The following is a 21,419-nucleotide window of genomic DNA, read 5'->3' as shown; positions in this document are numbered from 1 at the left end:
TAAATTCCAAAGTTTAGAATTTAACACTCAGCGTCTATGGCATAGAAGCTGAGTATTTTAAACATTGATTCTCTATTAATGTAGTCAAAGTCTTTTTTGAAGTCTATAAAGATTAAAATGAGTGGTAAGTTTTTATCTCGTGAACCTTCTATGATTCTTCTGATACAGTGTATTCTGTTCTACTGTACATCGTTTTTTTTTTAGAAATCCAGCTTGATTTTTTCTAAAAGTAGTGTTAAGTAAGGTTCTATTCTATTGAGTATCATCCTATTGTAGATTTTAACTGTGGTCGATAGCAAAGTAATACCTCTGTATTTCTCAATTCTATTAAGACTGCCCTTTTTGTGTATAGGGACAATAAGGACTTGTTTCCATTGTTGAAGTTATTCCAGTGTTTAAAGCTTGATTTATTATGGCAAGGGGACTGGAATATGCATTGTACCCAGCATTTTTGAAAGTTTCTGCTCTGATTCCATCAATCCCTGGGGATTTTCCTGCTTGGTTTGATCTATTGCTATTTTTAGCTCCTTTTCAGTGACGTCTTCGCAATTTATTGGTAGAGTGGTGGTTAGATGCAGGTGCGCTAGCCACCTTGAATGTTGGGGATTATCAACATTGAGTAATTCTTCAAAGTAGTTTCTCCGTTCTTTCATCAAGTTCGAATGTACTGATAACTGTCTACCGTTTTTGTCATGTGTGATAATATTTTCACTTCTTTTTATTTTATGGTGACAGATATAATTTATCATTTGAAAAGTGTTTTTAGTATCCCCAGTTTTATTATAATTTTTAAGTTCCTCGCAGTATTTATTTGTTTGATTTTCTTCGTCTCTGATCATTAGTTCATTGACCTTGTTATTTAAAATGTCTAGTTTATCTTTATTTATTTCATTCCTGTTTAAGCGGTAGAGTTTCCTTGCTTTATTTCTTTCATCTATATATTTTTCAGTTTCAGGGGTAATCCATTTTCCCAAGTCTTTTTTTTTTTTTTTTTTGCTCTTTCCAAGAATTTTATCGGATGTTATGTTTATTGCTTCAATAATACCCTTATACTTTTCCTTAACTGGATCTTTAAGAATGTTTTTCATATTGTCTTCTAATGTGCTGTGGAAAGATGCTGCAATTTTTGGGTTATTTAGTTTGTCCCAGTTGTATTGTTTCTTTTTAGGCCTGAAAGTTTAATGTGGGCACTAATTATTCTGTGATCAGAGTTTAGTTCAACCGTATTATATGCTCGACAGTTCTTGATCGATCTGATCCACTTTCCATTGATTAGGATGTGGTCTATTTGGGAACGAGAACCATTTGGATGTTCCCAGGTCCATAGTCTTCCTTTTGAATGTGGAAATTTGGTTTGGGTGATTACCATGTTATGGCTATTGCAGAAGTTCATAAGAGAATGTCCATTGTTATTTGTGGTTTCATGATAAGTATATTTACCCACATTTTTATAGTATTAGCAATGTCTTTACCAATTTGGGCATTAAAATCGCCACCAAATATTCATGACAGTTTAGAAAGATCTTTATAATACGCATCTTTGTCTTCTAGTGGAGCACATTCTATATGAGCATACGTGGATATTATATCAGTTTTGCGTTGGTACTTATGAGGAGAATTCTTTCAGACACTTTTTCAATTGATGTTACTATTCTGCTAGTTCCTTCTTGAGCATTATTCCAACCTCTCTGACACTATAATTGTTTGCCAAGTTATATATAAATCTTCATTTTTTTTGTCAGCTGATGATGTTGTTTCATTCATTTTATGATTGTCAGTTCTCCATCGATGTTCCTGTATACATATGTCTTTGACTTGTTTCTACTCCTCTAAGTAGCTCAAAACATTTTCCAGTTTTCTTGAGTGTCCGTACGTTATATGTTCAGAAGATGAGATTAGATTTCCATAATGTAATTTGATCACACTTTCTTGTACCTTTTTATTCAACCACGAACTTCTTGGAAGGCTTTGATCCTTGGTATGCCTAGTAACTGTATCAGCAGTTGAGGCACAAGTCTTTGTGGAAGTAGCTGATATTATCCACATATTGGGTGATTGTCCCTAATATATTTTACCAGTCACGTTAGCCTACTGGGAATTTACCCAGTGTTTCCCGAGGGGCACCACGAGGAGGTGTGACTTGGATTTTTATCCCCTTAGTAGAGTACATTGTACAAATGGTATATAATATAGTTCCTCCTTATTGGCGTTCAGATAATGTGTATAATCGTCAAAAATAAACAAGTGTGAACTAAACAGTAATTTAAAAACAAACATCACGATAACTTCGATAATTTTGTTCAATTAAACCGCTGATTCTTTTGCAGTGGCCCTGATGTCTCAGTGAATTGCAGCCGATCATGCTTACCAAATCCGTGCCAAAATGGCGCCGTCTGCCATGAATTTTGGGGATCATATGAATGCGAATGCGTAAATAAACACGCTCACACCGGGAAAAACTGTGAAACCAGTGAGTTCAGTTGTCTTTCCTCGTCTTAAACTCATAATTAGCCTTAATTATTGCTCTCTTTTCTTGTAAAAATGTCTTACAACTAACCACGGCTTGTAATTTATTTTATTTAGCATGAAATAAATTTCTCATGTTTCAGATAACAAGTTATATATTCCAGATAAATATAAATGTTCACTTTCTCTAATAAATCTTACCTATTTCTTCCTGAAGATATCAATAAAAATGGCGTCACGTTGGGCTCTCCCAAATCCTATTATCACCATAAGGTCGAAGGGGGATCTGTTAATCCGGCTTTACACGAAACTATTCTTCTAAACTTCAGAACCTATCAAGAGACGGCTTTGCTGTTTTACATGTTCGATCACTTCAATAACTTTGTGCAACTGCATTTCACAGAAGGAAAGAACGTCCTTTTCACTTTTAACTCCCAGAGAAGTATCCATCAGGTCACTGTGGAAGTACCAGGTACGTGCTTTTATATTTCATCGTAATTTGAATTTGATAACGTATGTTCACGAGTGTTATTGTAGTAAAGAAGGCAAAAAAGAATTATTCTTTCGTTATGTTTATATGACTGAAACACTTATCTTAATTATGCTGGATTTTTGAAAAAGATAAGTAAACCGACTTGTCTCGTATCAGGGGAAAGTGTTCAAAGTACTTTTTATGTGAATCCCGCTCACGACATGTTGCAAACTTATCGAACATCAGTACCGCGTGTGAGGTAAAAGATAGATAATCCGGAAATTCTGCTCTAAAGAATAATTAATGTATTTTTCAACTGCTTCGGTCCTCCAGTAAACAGTGATGGTTTCACAATGGATGATGACATTCATTTACCATGGACATTTACCAATAATGGAAACAATATTCTCGTCTAAATCATATCAATATCACGAATTCAATAAGGAGTTAGGCTAGAGACATGAATTAGTTTTCTGCTTTAATAATTTGTAGGATTCCTAGATAAAGACTATATGGTAAGAGGGGAAGGAAACCCCCCCTGAGAATCTAAAAATTCTCAATACTATTGAATTTGATCGTGATGGAGGCGAATAGTTGTTCTTAGGAATACAAACAGGCAACTAATGCTACGTAGAAAATATTATGCCAGTCTCTGTTTCCTGACCTATCTTCCTGACCCGTGAAATAATAATTAAAAAAAGAAAACAGTTCATAAAGGGGGGAGGAACCCATCCATATGAGATCTACTAATTCACCTTTTTTGAAAAACCTTCCTAATGTACTATCGTGCCAAGATAGGGATTGAACCTCATGTCTCAGTTCCCATCTTCGTACGAGGTAGTTGAGAATTCGTTTATATTGCGTTTTTTTAGTGAGAACGCGAGATAATCATCCTGAACGTTCAACATCAGATTTTAAAAAGATGGTATGTATGATCGCAGTATAATCAACCCAGAAAATAAGACGTTGCGTAAGTGTATTAAGATAATACCTATTTTACTACTTCTAGGTCTTTTCTTCTGAAGGTGAAGTATCCGGCCTCAGTTATAGTTAGATTTTTCTCTTGGTAAATCCTAACCAATCGGCGAACACACAGACCACAGAATATCTCCGTCCTATCGCCTTTGCGACCCCCGTCTTAATTGAAAACAACCACTGTACATGTGCAACCTGGATGTATCTCCACTCGGTTGGTTGGCCGAATTGGAGAGCATCTCCACTGTCTAACAGTTGGGTTCGAATCCTGAATACTGACACCGATGTTTTTGAATATCTTTAGGTAGGTGGTAAATTTCAGCGTGAGACCACCGGCTAATTGGAGGCTTGAAGTGGTTTTGGAAATTTCTGTTTAGTCTCTTGGTATAGGACTTCTGGATTGTATAAAAATAAATAATAAATATAAAAAAGTAAAAAGTTATCCCATCTACGGTACCAATATACTATAATTCATAACCTCTCTTGGGGAATTTTTTTTATACTTTTCTGGAAGGTGTTTTACATAGCGCTAATATCATTTTTTTAAAGTGATGGATGTTTAATATAATTTACAACTTTGCATCGCAGCTTAGCTTGTTAAAAATGGACGCCATTGACGTACGGAAGCGTTTTATCATCTATCAACATCTAATATCGCACTTTCGTTTTCTTAGGTATTCCGAAGGGACTTCCTATACAAGTGAAGATAGTGAGGGATGCTGCGGAAACGGTGTTGATAGTGAACGATGAGAAATCAACAATAAGGCAACCACTTAGCCTGCTGACTGTCTATTATAGAAAGCCCTGGTTAATTAACGAACAGTTGGGTAAGTGCTTTCGGTGTACTTACTTTACACTTCTCAAATAAGAAAACTGTAATCGAATAGGTGAGATCAGAAGCTGGGTAAGCTCTGAGTTCTAAAGCTTTCGGGTACGTGCATTAACTATTTTAGCCGATTTTGTGTAAGAGATTTGGGCTGCTGTTTGTAGCAACGTTCTTTACATAAGCCTTTGCTGTGAAGTATTCTGTAACATCACGCCTAACAGTGAGCAAGAATTACAGTGATTGTAATTGGTTATTATCTTCGTATAATTTCATTGCCATTTTATTACGAGTAATGCAGATGCATGGGATGCAGAATATAAGCAATAAGACGTAGTGTGGAAGAAACATCATACACCTCCACAAATATTTGAAATCAATGTAGTAATACACATTTTTCACTCCCTGTTATGTGCATAAGTATTAAATTACCGCCATGTGTGTTTATACTTCTTTATTTATTTATAGAGGAAGTCGTACCTGCTCGGGGAGCATTCCGTACAATTGCCCACAGCGAAATGTTCCTGGGATATGTGGGATCTGGGACGACCACCAAACTTCAAAGTTTTGTTGGCTGCATTCAGGGGTTGAAAATTGGCGATTCCGTATTCGACTTGAAAGCTACGATTACCAAAGATGTTCAAGGTGTTTATGGTAAGCATTTGTTTGTTTTCGAATTGCATACGAATGCCCTTTTAGTATTACAATACTTGTAATGTAGCTGAAAGTCTATTATATCCTACATTACCAGCAGTAATAAACCAAAAGATTAACTATCACATGAAAGACACGATGAACCAGTGTGTGTGTGTGGGGGGGAGATTCCACTTAAAGACTCTGCCTGTGTGTAGAATGTCTGTATAAAAATACACAGCAACGTATTTCAGTTGTGATATTTTGTTTCTGTTTCTTTAATATTATTTTTTATTTACTAGGGTGGTCTGAAACGTTCTCGGTCTCGATCATAGATGGCAACACTATCGGCAAGATTTTTTTTTTTAAGCTTGATGCATCTGTCATAAGCATCCATGTGAAATTACAAGTCATTCTATCAAGTAGTTTGTTTTATACAGCTCTCTGAAGCCAAAGTGTTGTCTGTATCCCTTGAAATGGACAAAATTGAGTATCGTGCGGTTATAAAATTCTTTGTAAAAGAAGGTTTAACGTCAAAAGAAATTCATTCGAAGTTCATAAAAGTTTATGGGCACTCTTCTCCTTCGTTTTCGACAATTAAGAAATAGGCTGCCGAGTTTAAACGTGGCCGTACCAGCCTTGAAAATGATCTACATGAAGGATGTTCAAAAAGTGTAACAACACCAGAAATTACATCAAGTGCACGATATGGTATTGGATGACGGGCGAGTCAAAGTGCGTGAAATTGCTGAGACTATACGCATTTCAAAAGAAGGTGTAGGATATATTTTGCATGAAGAATTGCAAATAAAAAAACTTTGCGCAAGATGGGTGCCGCGCTTGCTCACATCAGATCAAAAACGCACTCGCAAGAAAACATCTGAACAGTGCTTGGAGCGTTTTGACAAGAATGAAAGTGATTTTGTGCGTCGATTTATTACAATGGATGTGACTTGGATTCACCATTACACACCAGAATCCAAACAGCATTCAAAACAGCGGACAGAAGCGGGTTGTTCAGCGCCAAAGAAGATAAAGTCGATTCCATCAGCATTAAAGGTCATGGCATCGGTATTTTGGGATGCTAAAAGCATTTTGTTTAATAATTATCTTGAAAAGGGTAAAACAATAATCGGGGAATATTATTCCGATCTTTTAAGCAGATCAGACGAAAAATGTCGTGAGAAAAGATCCGGTTTGCAGAAGAAAAAAAATCATCTTTCATCAGGACAATGCACTTGTCCACAAAGGTGTTTTGGCAATGGGAAAATTAAGGGATCTGCACTATAAATTGTTGGAACATCCACCCTAATCCCAGATTTGGCTCCCTCTGGCTTCTATTTCTTCCCCAAACTAAAGCTCTTACTCGCTGGTCAGCTTTTTTTCTTCGAATCAAGAGATGATTGCAGCTGTAGAGGAGTATTTTGCAGATGTTACTGAGAATCACTACAGGGACAGGATAATGGCGCTTGAGCATTGCTGGAAATGTATTAGTCTTAATTGAGATTATGTTGAAAAATAAAAATATTTTAGAAATTATAAATTCGTTTTTTTGTTGTTGGGCCGAGAACTTTTCAGACCACCCTCGTATTTATGTTTCTTGTGTGTGTATCTTTAATATTGTCATTAATATACTCGATATATTTCTTACTGCTAGTACGTATAAAACGTACTCCAAATTTATTCTGGCAAAAGCCTTTTCAAATTAAAGAAGTACAAAGATAATTCCAATGGGATATTTTAATTATATGAATGTAGATTGAAAAAAGATATGCAGTATGGCAACATGGGGAGTGAATTTGTTGAGTTTCTGCAGGATAACTATCTAAAGAAGCACGCGATGGAATCATCACGAGGTTTATCGGTGTTTGATTTCGTGATATCCTCACAGGATGTGGTTGTGAATGAGGTATCAACATTGCTACATGTTGGTGAAAGTGATCATGAGGTATTGGTTTGGAAAGTGGTCAAACATCAAAACTTTGTTATCAAGATGGTCTATACGTGGGGTTGGTGATTATCAGAAGCTCCGTAGTCAACTAGCATCAATACATTGGGTTTATGAAATGTGTAGAAAAGATGTTGACAGTATATGGGAAATTGATAAGGCAGTATTTAACACATGCAATGTATACTTGTATATCAAGAGTTAAGCGAATAAATAGAGTAGGTTTCTTGTTTACTACAAGAAATCTTGTAGTAAACAGATAAATTTCAGGCTCAGAAAAGTAACAAGCGTGGTTAAAAAAAAAAGAAAGTAGGATGTGAGAAGAGATTGGCCTGACTGGCCAATCTCTTCTCACATTCTAAAAGCTAATCCAAGGGAATTTTTCTATGTTGTAAGCAAGAGACAAAATATTCGTGGCAGAATGACACTGATAGATAGTTATGGTGGTAGAGTAACTACATCAAATGATATAGTGGAATTATTTAGCCAATACTTCAGTCTATATCATAGTGGTGTGAAAGATGCTTTGTAACATGTAGAAGGGAGGCAATTAAATGTTATTAGATATTAACGAGGCTGTGGGAATGGGTGACATACCACCACATATTTTTAAAGAATGTGTAAAAGAGTTAGCCATGTCCTTGACGTGGTTATTTAATGCGTCTTGCAGTGGAGAAGGTTCCTGAGGAGTGGAAAGAAGGCAAAATAATACCACTTCACAACCATGGTTCTAGAACAGAAGATTCCACTTATAGACCGGTCTGTATATCTGCAGTTGTGATCAAAGGATTGGAAAATTGGTTAAAATAAAATACAGGATTGGGTTGATGAACCTAAGATTCTCTGTGATGGTCAGCATGGGTTTGTGAAGGACAGCTCTTGTTTTAGCAATTTGCTTGCTTCTTATAAGGTGATGAATGTTGGATAAGGAGAATCATATACAGTGATTTTTCTTGAACTTTGCAAAAGGCATTTGATAGATTATTACATGATTCCTCTCCTCATCAGCTTGTACACCAAGCTAAAGAGGAGAGGAATAGATAGTATATCAGTTAGATGTATTGAAGATTGGCTTTCTGAAAGATACCAAAAATTGTCTCAAAAAAGGCAGGTGACCAGTGGGCCTCAGGTTTCTGTTCTTGGGTCTCTCCTGTTTAACTTATTTGTTAAATATTTCGTGTGGATTGATGGGATCCTCAAATGTTTGCTGATTATGCAAAGTTAAGTAGAATTAGCTGGAGTTTCGTGATGTGAAATCTTTACAGGAAGATTTGAATAGACTTTTAGCTTGGACAAATGACTGGGGTTGCAGTTTTAATATTAAAACATGCGATGTGTTGCATTTTGGGATACAGAAATATAAGCCATTTACCGTATTGGTGGAGCTATAATTCAGGAAGTGGATGAGATTTTGAATCTTGAAGTGATGGTAGACAGTTGACTGAAATTCCGAGGTCACATCGTAGTGCTGTTATGATAAAAAGTACATTGACATGTAGGGATCAGGAGGTGGTGGTAGTATCTCTATATAAAGGCACTGCTCCGACTGCACAGGAACTATTGTGCTCAGATTGGTCATTTAGTTTTCGTTGTAATGTGGAAACACTAGTTAGGGTCCAAAGACGAATGACCAAAGTGATATCAGGGCTTTGGAGTATTGGTTATGAATGACGTTTGAGGGAATGTGGATTACAAAGATTAATGGATATGAGGAAAAGAGGAGATATGATGGAGACCTTCAAGTTAGTTAAGAGATTCTGTCAGATTAATACATTAAGGAATTGTAAAAAGCGTGGATGTTCAGATGGGAAGAACGAGAGGCCATTCCTGACAGTGGTATAAAGATGTGGTAAAGAAGGGCGTGAGGATTAGAACTTTTACATGGAGAGTTGTGAGTAGAATGTATTGCCTGAGTGCAGGTAGTGGAAATAACTTTAACGCTCATTATAATATACATGATGCTGGTTGAGTGGGCAGCCCACTCAACCAGCATCATGGATGGTTACCTAATAATAATAATTAGTGTATTATAATATGTTGAATTCTCAATTACTTTTTTCATAAAAAATACAGCATCAATACACGATCTTTCCTTACAAAATCCTTGTTATTCTTTGTACTATTCATGATAATTTAGTCATTATAATTTAGTTGTGATTCTGATTCTATTTTTACAATTATTGTGCGTCTCTTAATGTAAACTTATTCTTTTGATTTTTAAGTTCAAGTTTTTTTATTTATTATTTATTTTAAAAATAATTTAGTTCACCAACAGTGGTCGAATGACGAGTGTAGAATTTAATGCGGGTCACGTTTGTCTCCTCGATTAAAACTTACCCAGCTTGATTCTTCGACTGTCTAAATTCTGGCTTTATCTTTAATGAATGCATATTTATGATGCTATCGTTAATGAACGAGTCGGATATACGAAGGTGTGCTGAAAAGTTGTGATAATCACCATGAAGGAATTGACATGTCTTCTTATATATCCTAAAAGAAATAGCAAATTATTGCAATTTGATGAAACATGGGATTAAAAATGTTCTTTCTTGTGGTTATATTAGTTGCTTTAATATAATTTTTGTTCTAGGTGTTTATCAGAACTGTTCAGCCCCGTTCGTGTGTGTGCAAAAAAAATTAAGCTTTGTTTCTCTTATTTTGCAGGAGAGATTCGACCTGGCTGTGCACTGCTCTGTGATGAGAAGCATTGCAATCATGGTGGCATCTGCTTACAGGACTGGAGGACCAACTACACCACTTGTGACTGTACAGTTACGCCTTACACTGGAGCATCTTGCGAAAGAGGTGTGTGTGTGTGTGTGTGTGTGTGTGTGTGTGTGTGTGTGTGTGTGTGTGTGTGTGTGTGGCAGTTTTTTAAGTTTATTAAATCTTTTCCTCAAAAAAGGTTGAAACCAGTCTGGGTAGTGACCCCCACCCATAATATATAACATCATACATCTCCTAGGAAATGTGTTTTACATTATAGGAAATATCAAGGATAGTGCTCAGAGCTTGCTCCACCTTTATCACGAGTTGCCTTGGTGTTGCACTACCATGAGACTTGAACTACGTTCAGGTGCAAACTTATCTGTTTGCTTACTTGGGGAAAAGGATTAAAACCAAGGTTATAAAATTACTTGGTATCTTTAACATATACAGTATATATATATATATATATATATATCTGTGTTTAGTTCATGATAGATCTTTATGAAAATATTTGCCTGTTTATTGTTCTGATCTGTACTTTTCCTTACAAATGAATATAATCAACACCATTCACTGATCATGATCACATGATCGGCAATGGGAGTTGGATATGAAGTGCATACAGTTTTACACTTCTCTGACGAATCCCAATGATTTAGACACTTTTCATGTTAGCTGCTATGGATTTGGAGATTCTTTTCTGGATCTCTGTTTACTGCAGAACGTACTATATCATAATCGTTTTGAAATCTTTCAGCCAAAATAAGGAATTCGTTTATTTATTTATTAAATATTTTAGATTTATTTATTTATTAAATTAAAGCTAGTCAGTGGAAGTGGCGCTTGCATCCTTTGCTTTTGGTCGTTTGAAGTCAGACGTAAGTTCAAGTCTAGTCCCGACTGGAGGAACTTTTTCTAAGCCTTTCTTCGACCGATTCCCGAGTTAGTCGATCTCTGGCACGGGCAAGCGGATTTTTTCCTCCCGGAAACTCGGGTTTTTAATCCCGTAAACTCAAGAAAATCGACCGTAGTACCCACATTATTTCAGACAGTAACACATCTTGTTAGGGTTAGGTACCAAGAGATGGCATCACTTGTTTGCCAGTCTCCTCATCGGTGGCTGCTATAATTAGTGATAGACATGGGCCAACTATCTCTGATTGGCTACCGGTGGAGATTGAACTGTCCACTCAGTCTCCAAAAGCTAGATAGGGTATAAAGGCCTCGCCTACTCCCTACAAGGGAATAAAAGGTGTTAGCTGATTTTTTTTTGATAAATTAAAGCTTTAACAAGAATGCACGAAAGTTAGTTGCATAGCCAATACATCATTAATTTTTATAGGCATTGTTCAAATTAGATATATCATGAGTAAAAGGTCTTTAATATATTTTTTTCTTCTTAGATATTGGAGCTCATTTCAATGGCGCAACTGCCATTAAGTATTCATTTGATGGCCCCATTAGTGATAAAACAATATCTGTCAAGCTAGCTTTTTCTACAAGCATGTCAAGTGATGAAGGCCAAAGTCTTCTCCTGGTGCAATTTTTAAAAAGGTAAGTATTTTTAATCAAATCTTTTTATTATTTATAAGGTCTGAATGGCTATGTGCTTCACAACCATATGCCTGAGAAAGGAGTGGCATGGGTTCAATTCCCGTCGTCGACGTGAGGAGCTTAAGGATCTTTTCAAGCAATAGCCAAGTTTGGTCTTGGGCGTGGACCGCAGGTTTTTTTCTCCCCAGTTTATCAGGGGTTTTTCCTCTCGCCAGCAGCCAAACCGGCCTTGTGAACACATGCAGCTACAGACATAGGACACACACTGGGACGCATAGGGCTAGCCACCTTATCCTCAGTAAGGGTAAGAAGGAGAAGACTATAAGCAGTCAAAATTTAAAAAAATATATATATTAAAAAATTTATTTTCACTCTGATAATAATTAGAGTGAAAATAAATTTTTACATTCTACATCTGAACAATAATCTCTGAGAAATAACACAGTACAAATGCCATTTCAAACCTGTCATCAACTCCACTAATTCCCATAACTCTCTCATTCGTTTCCATAACAACAAGCTGGTCATTGAATCCTTTGCACTCACTTATTTGACTTCAGTTTCATTTGCCGTATTTTTACAAACAAACTACAGTGGTTCCTATGCTGTCTGCTTTTAAGTGTGTACAATAATGGACAAAAGGTCATGACCCAGGTGATATCGAACGGGGGATTAGCAAGGGCCAGACCTGTTAGTAAAAAATATGGTGGTGGAAAAAAAGTCGACTTATGGTCGGAAATAGACGAAAGCTATGCGGTATAACCGGCGATTATACAGGAGTGTATATGAACTGACGGTGCGTTGGAAATGGCCCCCAAATTGGATGTAACTGTAGAAGACTAATGTGGGGTATCTGCTGTTTCAAAAACAAAGGGTAAGGTGGGGGTAAACGAACACCACCATTAGCAAAAAAGGTTGGAAAATGTTCGCTTAAAGTAAGGAATTTTGATTTCTCTTATTTCATGCTAACAAGACTGATGAACAACATCATGCCATATAATTATCATGCTTGGTCACAACATTGGAAGGTAGTGAAGGAAGAGGCTGGGCATATTTTCCTGGCCTTAATATCCATGATAATACCAGGAGCAGAAACTGAAAGGTGGGACCAATCTGAACATCTTTGTGATCAAGAATGTCCATTCATACTAACAATTTACCCGATACTTGGACACTTTCAACAGGATAATTACATGAGCACGATAGCGACTTAGCCTAAATGATTGCCTTCTCGAATCTCATCCCCACTGGGAATCATCAGAATGTGGTGGAACAGACGTTCGTGATAGTATATCACCGCTAGCAAATCTGACGAAACTTAGATTGTTTTGAACTATGATGAAGCAGCTAAGGCTGGTGGGATATATTTATTAATTACGTGGGCTCCCCAGCCAGTTTATGTTTTGGGCTACGAAAAACGGGCGAGAAGCACATTTACAAATGCCCTGATAGATTCGAACCTATTATCTCTTGGTTGGAGGGAAGAAGCGCCATCTCCTCAGCCAACCAGGTTGGCATACCCACAGTATTTATTATGGAGCAGTTTACTAAGTAACTTACAATGATTAGTGAGCGCATTGCATTATATACTTTGGAAATATGACAAATTTTTATTGAAGTTCAAGGAACTACTTCTGAAAAGAATGCATATATATTTTATATTAGAATCCAAATGCTTATTAGAGATTAGCTTATTTATATGTAGTTTAAATGTTTACTTTTAATATTTAAAGTTAATTTTTTCGAATTGATATATAAATTTTAAAAAATTTATTTTCTATCTTTTAAAAATTAATTTTTACATTTTAAAATTTAAATTTTTAAAAACTTATATTGCTTGCGATTCATAAAATTCGATTTGCCTTAAGAAATTTTAATTACAGACTTTTCGAACATTGTCATATGTGACAACTTTATTTTTTCAAACATCCGTCTATCAATGGTCCAAATCTTTTTTTGGACCATTGATAGATGGATGTTTGAAAACCTGAATGGAAATAAAATATATTACTTACGTAATCCTTATTTCTGCCCCCTCACAATTCAAATTGGTAAATAAATAAACTCATTTCACAGTTATTTTCTCAAAAATAACTTCGGTTATGGATATTGGTAAATGTTTATATTATGATTTAAACTGTTTAACTTGGTAGGCTTCAGATTTAACTTTTATCATCACTTTCTTCTTTAGTACTAGGTATGTTCTAATTGCTCTTCTCCAAGAGGACACCTTGCTGATAGAAGAAGACACTGGACTTTCTGGAGGTATATGGTACTTATGAGTTTGTTTCATTTTGTGAAATATATGTCCCACATTTCACTTTCCCTCTTCTAACTGTAAAGTCCAAGTAACTGTAACACAATCATGGTAACTTGTACTTCTTCAGTTCAGCGTATATCTTACTACGAATCATTAGTAATCACCTGCTATGTCATGTAGAGGGTTGCCACCTGTCTCGAATTAGGCGGGACATCCCGAATTTTAAGAAAATTTTCAGCGTCTCGAATTACACCTAAGCGGGACAACTTATATATAATATATATATATATATATATATATATATATATATATATATATAAAATACAAATATTATCAAATCACTAATACCGTTACCAATGTATTCAATCTTTTAATTTTTTATAAGGTTAGAATTACATATTCAACTTTGGCTTTTTCATTTTATACATTTAGAGGAGAGGAAGACTCATATTCGATAAGTGTGTCCCTCTTTGGACCCACCAAAAGCTGGCAACCCTAGTCATGTAGTATTATTCAAGAATTCAGCTCACGGCTGGACTGATTCCGAATTTTATCACAAAAATACACATGTACAAAATAAGGATGAAGTGAGTCCTATTGTTCCGAAAATAAAGAGTAACATATTACACTAAAATCAGTTGCTGGCCTGCTTTTTAAGTTGAAAAGCATTACAGCAATCCCTCGATTAGTGCGCCTATTGCGTTCTTTAAAACAGGCGCATTAATCGAAAACGCACTAATCGAGTATAATAATCTATGGGAAAAAATATAATTCGTACCTCAAATTTATTTTTTTATTTATATAAATCTATTATTTTGGCGGGCATTCTGTTTCTTTTTTTCATACAACTGCCTCTTCTGCAAATTTTCCTGCTTCTCTCTGCACAAGGGCCAGTCTCTAAGCATTGCTACTTAAAAGTTTTGGTTGCACGAAAACTATTTTAAATTTTTCTGTGAAATCTCTTTGTGCTTCTCAGTGATTAAATTTTCTTCATATTCTTAAGGATCCTTCCACTGTGCATCTAAATTTAATAGATCGGAATCACTAAGTTTCTCAGAATGAGATTTAATTAACTTAGATTCATTTGAAAAGCCTCTAAAATCATTTGCACAATGTGGAAGAATGCGCTTCCAAATGGATCGCATATTGCTAGCAGTAATTGCATTCGACTTTGCGACTTTATAACCAGGCTGAGATGTCTATGATTTAGCCAGAAAAGTCTTTGGAAAGCATTCGCTTCTAAAAAGGCCAGTTTCATCGACATTAAATATTTGTTGGTCACAACAGCCCCTTTTTATACAATTTTTTTCAAATATCTGGATAATTTGCTGCCACCTCATTATCGGCACTTGCGGCTTCGCCTGTGATTAGAACATTATGTAGACTATTTTTCAAACCACCCAGCACTAACGTGGAATTCTTCTTTTCCATCATTGATAGCCCTTTCTTTCAAGGTTGCAAAGAGACTTAATGCTTTTGATTTAATAAGGTCAGTTCTTAGCAGGATCCGTTTTTTGGATACGATCTTCGATCCGTGTACAAAGAAGTCTCTCTAATTCAATCATTATAGTACATTGTATTCAGCAGCTTTGCTTAAAATTGCTCTTATAGTTGATTCACCTATTTTTGTGTTCTTGTCTTAACTTTGCTCTGAACGCGCCTTGTTCACTTTCTTTATTATTTCAAGTTTTTCTTCCAATGAGATTACTTTTCGAATCATTTTCACCTTTTTGCTCACAAATTCTTTTATTCATGATCAAAGGTTGGGAAAATACTTTAAAAAAAATGTAAGGAAAATAATTGCAAAGGAGGTACGAGATATGATCAGGAAAAATGCTATGTAATTAGCAGACGACATAAATTTTGGTAAAAATTTGGAACAGAGTATACATAGCGTACATGGAAGTAGTGTAGTATGCCATTAAAAATAACTTTGTAAAATGTTTTAAATCAGTAACTAAATTATTTTATTCTGGTGAGCGATTTTTTAAAATAGTTAGCCATAAAAAATGTATAGACAGAAAATTTTTAAAATCTGTAACAATTATTTTTAAGATATACTGTATATAGGCACACTAATCGAATTTGGGTATCGAAAAACAAATGACGCACTAATCGGGGGCGCATTAATCCAGGGATTACTGTATACCACACAGACCGGCTATATCTCGTTATCTGCTGTCCAAAATTAAAAATATGCAAGCCTTGTAGAGTTGTGAACAGAGGTCTAATTCGATTTTGAAATATGTAAGATGGAAGTTAGGAAAAATCAACAGATCCTAAAATGAGGGATTTCTTTTTAACGTTTACAGAACGTTTTCCTTTTTTTAGTATCTAGGAACAAAAACTATGGGTTCCGAGTTTCTGCGGCAATTATAACATCACTTCCATCTGATGGTCGTGTTTGGATCTGGAGATTAACCAGGGAGCTGTTCCGACAGGACTGCTTCATTCCAACTGTTAAGGTTGGTGGGGGGGGGAGGGGCTCGGTAATGGTATGGGAGTTCAGTTTTATGGGACTTGTTCCATTGGTGGACATGCTCAAAACCATGATGTCTGATGACTACCTGGACACTTAATGTTTCCGACAGTGGAAGTAATATTCGACAGTATCCCTTGCATGTGTTTCAGCACGACAATGCTCCATGCGATACTGCATTGCGTGTCCGAGACTGGTTTCCACTAAACAACGTAAGTGTTAGATTGACCGGTTCAGACTCCAGACCTCAACCCCATCGAACATCTTTGGGATGCATTAGAACTCCGAATTCGCTCTAGACCGCAGCGGCCAGCATTAGCAATGGGGGTTAGTTTGCACGATGAATGGAAGAATATTCCTGTTGCGACGTATGAGAAATTGGTTGAATGCATTTCCCAAATGCTTTCAACCAATTGCTGATATTTCATTCAAGCCAAAGGTGGTCCCACTCAATGCTAGAAATGTAATCAAAACGCTTTTTTTTTTACCACAACTAGGTGTCCAAATACTTTGGTCAACATAGTATATATACAATACTTTAACATTGCAGTAAAATTTAGTAGAGAAACCTTATTATATTTTTCTGCTGATTACTCGAGTTTTTCCTTTCTTATAATAAGCAAACAGATCTTCCATAAATACACGTATTCGACAGATAAAACAGGCAATGAGCATATGGGTAACCCATTTGCCTAGCTTATAGGACCTATCAAAAGTAGGTCTTGAAAGCGCTCATTAATTTAGTGGAAGTGGACAGTAGCAGGTCTGATATCGGTAAGGATGTGCATGACTCATTTATAAATACTTACCTTACCTTTTTCCCCCGATTGGCTGAATCAGTTGTAGAATCTAGAACGATGGGGGTTTGTCCACATGATCATGAATTCTTATAAAAAGTATTCTAATTATTAAATCTGTCCTGACAAATGGAGTGTAATATTTGAATCTACTGCCATAATCATATGGCTAGGCTTTTGCACCAGGGAAAATGCCAAGTATGCTCCATCACTAAATTTCAACATAATAATAATAGGGTAACGCCTTTTTATTCCCTTGTAGGGAGTAGGCGAGGCCATATAATCCTATCTAGCTTTTGGAAACTGAGTGAGCAGTTCAGTCTCCACCAGTAGCCAATCAGAGATGGCTGGCACGTGACTATCACTAATTATAAGCCGCCACCGATGAAGAGACCGACAAGCAAGTTCTGCCATCTCTTGGTCCCTGACATATTTAAACATAAAAATAAATAATATATGTATAAAGGTACATGCCTCCCATACACACTGACCAAGTTCTTCTAATTCCGTATTTTCTGGTCTGAGAAAGTTACTGGTAGTTAGATAAGCATGTGCATAGTAAAAGGTTAAAACAATTAGAAATTAACTACAGGATTGGACATATTCAAGGTCCAAACAATAAATTACATGTCTTTCCCCTATTTATTTTACAAAATGCATAAAGCCTTTAACAAAAATATCCCAGTTTGCTTGTGTCAAAAGATCAGCTAACTCGAAAAAAAAAAATAAAAAAAAACGGCTAATTTTTTTCTAGTTATCCATATGATTATTAAGTGATACATGCAAGGAGTCCAAGGACTCATCTTGGATATTTAGGAATATCATCGTCTATTTCGTAGTTGAGTTAAAACTTGTCTCCTTTTCATCACTTCAGCTGATCCAATCCAATTTTCTCCATTCTTTCCTTTATTTTCACTTAATAATGCAACAATATTAAACTTATCAATGTTTCTCACAAGCTTGTTTCTTATTATCATGCGGTATCAAGCTAAGTGTCATAGATCGTTTGGTTTCTATTATGGCTTTCGATTAGGCAACTTCATGTTTTTCAGTTGTGTTGGAACACAGTTTTTTATTCTCCAGTTTTGCAAGTTTATCAAGAAATGGCAGGAATATACATTTAATATAATTCTGCGCTTTTCCGTCTCATTGGTCTCTGTTCTTCATCTATCACTCAATAGAGTACTATCCATCCCTGATCTCATAGATACCACATTCACAAAACTCTTGATGTGGTACTGCTTAGCGTCTCTACTTAGAGGTCAATACTAAGAGCATAATAATAAATGAGGTTTGAATACCATCCAAGACGTGAACAATATTTGAGTTTTCTATTGAAAGTGAGTTAGTCTTGTAAGAGGTTAGCACGATTTTCTCATCATCATAAATTTCTAACGTATTAGTTAATTGAACGGAGGTCTTACACACATAATACATTTGTCTCGTAGCCTTAGTTACCGCACGTGACATTCCAACTAAATCTGTGTCTTTAGAATTGAACGGATAGTCTGAATAAGCAAGCAGTCATATTTCTTTTCACATTATTATTATTATTATTATTATTATTGATACCTCCAAGGACTCATGGCGAGATGGCATTCTACTTCGTTACATAAGCATTTCAACGTCTCAACGCCATCTAATGTCCATTGGGGATCAAGATTTAATTCAAGAGACTAATTAATTTTGTTTTGAACACAATAAATTTGATATGAGATTTTTCCTTTGCCATTTTCCAAACAGCAAATATTCATTTCGATTTTTCAATTAACTTTCAGTTATTTAATCACGGTTTGTTGGAATTATGCATATACGATATAAATAAATATTACAAATTTTCATTATTTGTCTAAAATACTGTATGTCACATTTATTTTATTGATTGAATCCAGCATAAAAGTATTAAACTTGATGTACAATATATTAATGAGATATTTTGTTTTCACGATGCTTTTCATTTTATTCGTTTCAGTGGTAAGAAAAATTGTGAAGACAGGAAGCACGTATACAGGAGGTCAACTTCATTGGCTATATTATTCAAGAAAGGAAGGAACTACGACTCTTATGGTAAGGGAATTAACTACCACATAACAAAAGATCCCATTAATATTTTGGGCCTTGCAGCCCAATCTCGTTAATTAATCTCGTTCTAGATGGTTGGAATTACGGCCATAGCAACTAAGGATTGTTATGCCAGTCGGTCGCTTTGCCTGTTTTACGACAGGAAATCTCTGTTTCCAGGAAGAAAAATTCCTTTAAAACCACATGAGACTGGCTAACTCACCTGATGCAAAGCATCTTAAAAGTGTTCCTGGTTCTGTACTGGATTGGATTCCATGTTTTTCTCAAATAGACGACCTGATTGGCCATGTAGTTAGCTTATCCGCTCTACATCCAACAGGCTGCGGGTTCGAATCCCCGCTGTGGGCATGGATGTTTGTGATTGTCTTTAGATGGGAGATGAAGCTCATTGCCCGAGGTGAGACCACCGCTTATTGGAGGCCTGAGGTTCGGTAGCCGAGCTCTAGAGAGCAAACTTGCATGTTTGTTCTCTAGAGCTGGGCTTCCGAACTGTATAAAAATAAGTAAAAAATAAAAAATTATATAAAATCAATTCTTCCTCTGCAGCTTATCCCACTTAAGTAGGGTCACTGTTTTTAATGAGTCTCCTGCACATTCTCCTGTCTTAGGCTGTAACCACATCTAAGTTCTTCATCCTCAAGTCCTCCTCCACCAGCTTCCTTCATGTCTTCTTTAACCGCCCATGCTTCCTCCTCTCTGACACATCCATCTGAATGACCTTTCTTCCTACATACACGTCCTTCCTCCTGGTCACATGATCAAACCATCTCAACCTTGACTCCTGTATCTTCGCTCCTAAGTTCGTAACTTTCACCGTTCTCCTCACAGTCATTTCTCGGACGATCCTTTCTGGTCACACCGCACATCTACCTAAGCATTCTCACCTCTGCTACCTCCATCCTGCTGATGTTATTTTTCCTCAGAGCAACAGTTTCCATAGCATATGTCATAGTTGGTCTTCCTACTGCCCTGCTGTAGATTTTGCCTTTTAGATTGATCCTCACTCTCTTTTTGCATAGCAATCCAGTCATCTCTCTCTCTCTCTCTCTCTCTCTTCATTTCCTCCATACAGCTTGTATCCTGCATCCCGCTTCCTTCTCAGCTTGTCGATCCTCCTTCACTGTCGTATCTAAAGTCCCTAACCTTCCTGATGACATTTCCCTCCAGCTCCAATCTGTCTCCTGGCTACCACCCACTTTGCAACACATATAGTCTGTCTTACTTCTACTCAACCTGATACCTCTTTCTACCAGAACTCCCCTAAATCTTTCCAGTGTTTGTGATTGTCTTTAGGTGGGAGATGAAGCTCATTACCCGATGTGAGACCACTTCCCACTTATTGGAGGCTTGAGGTTCGGTAGCGCAGCTAAATCTGCCACTTCTCTTGCTTCTGCACAAAGCACGATGTCATTCGCATACAACATTGTTCAAAGCACTTCTTCTGTCATCTCCTCCGTCACTGTGTAAAAAATAAATAAGTAAAAAAATACAAAAATTACATAAATTCAATAAAAATGGGGAAAAAAAATCCATATCTGCCCATGTTGTATCGGTTTACAAATAAACCTCTCTTGGGTGGGAGCCATTTATATACAGGGTGTTCGGGATAAATTTGACATATTTATAATTAATTATATTTTTCCGTAAGTTACATGTATTAACACACACTTCTCTTCATTTAAAAGTTTGGACCCTTCTTCATTCATATACAAGATGTCAGAAAGGATGGATAGCTGGAACCCACCTGAATCATGGAAGAGAATAACTTGTATCATGATGATTCGTGCCCGCCATCAAAATAAGGATATTACGACTGCTGCCCAATGCTCCCTGAATACAGTAAAAACAATCAGGCATGAACTAGAGACTTGCAATGGTGACTACGAGGATGTAGCAAGAAGAAAGATCCCTAGCAGACGATCTGATTGCGTTCGTACAGCAGAATTCCTCGCAAATCTGCAGGAACAGGTGTTGAAGAACCCTGGCATTGGAATTCGGGCTTTGTTCGTGGAGTTGCTAACTGTAGTCAAGCCCTGGATAACAAGGGTAGCCAATGGTAGGCCGTATGTATGGCAGCAGGATTCGGCCCCTTGCCACACCTCTGGGAAAAGTCAAAAATGGTTGTCTGAAAATTTCTACGACTTCACCAGTCCAAATGTTTGGCCTCCAAACTCCCCAGACCTTAACCCCATGGATTATTTTGTATGGGGCGCAGTTGAAA

The 21,419-nt window shown here is 36.5% G+C and overlaps 1 protein-coding gene across 3 annotated transcripts in view; it reads left to right on the top strand.

Moving 5' to 3' along the window:
• The window catches only part of LOC150104510 (axotactin-like), a 145,176-nt gene that overhangs the window by 53,201 nt on the left and 70,556 nt on the right, over positions 1–21,419 (top strand). For all 3 annotated transcript variants that reach the window (XM_090395685.1, XM_090395686.1, XM_090395687.1), the window contains 8 exons: positions 2,328–2,470; positions 2,684–2,938; positions 4,588–4,740; positions 5,205–5,390; positions 9,982–10,122; positions 11,430–11,580; positions 13,772–13,845; positions 19,089–19,183. In XM_090395685.1, coding sequence (XP_090251811.1) covers positions 2,328–2,470; positions 2,684–2,938; positions 4,588–4,740; positions 5,205–5,390; positions 9,982–10,122; positions 11,430–11,580; positions 13,772–13,845; positions 19,089–19,183 — 1,198 coding nt within the window. The remainder of the gene's footprint in view (positions 1–2,327; positions 2,471–2,683; positions 2,939–4,587; positions 4,741–5,204; positions 5,391–9,981; positions 10,123–11,429; positions 11,581–13,771; positions 13,846–19,088; positions 19,184–21,419) is intronic.

This window comes from Typopeltis vanoorti, chromosome 7 (assembly GCF_054136105.1).
Source record: "Typopeltis vanoorti isolate ZY-2024b chromosome 7, IOZ_Tvanoo_1.0, whole genome shotgun sequence".
Classification (NCBI taxonomy): domain Eukaryota; kingdom Metazoa; phylum Arthropoda; class Arachnida; order Uropygi; family Thelyphonidae; genus Typopeltis; species Typopeltis vanoorti.
This window is presented reverse-complemented; position numbering and strand designations above follow the sequence as displayed.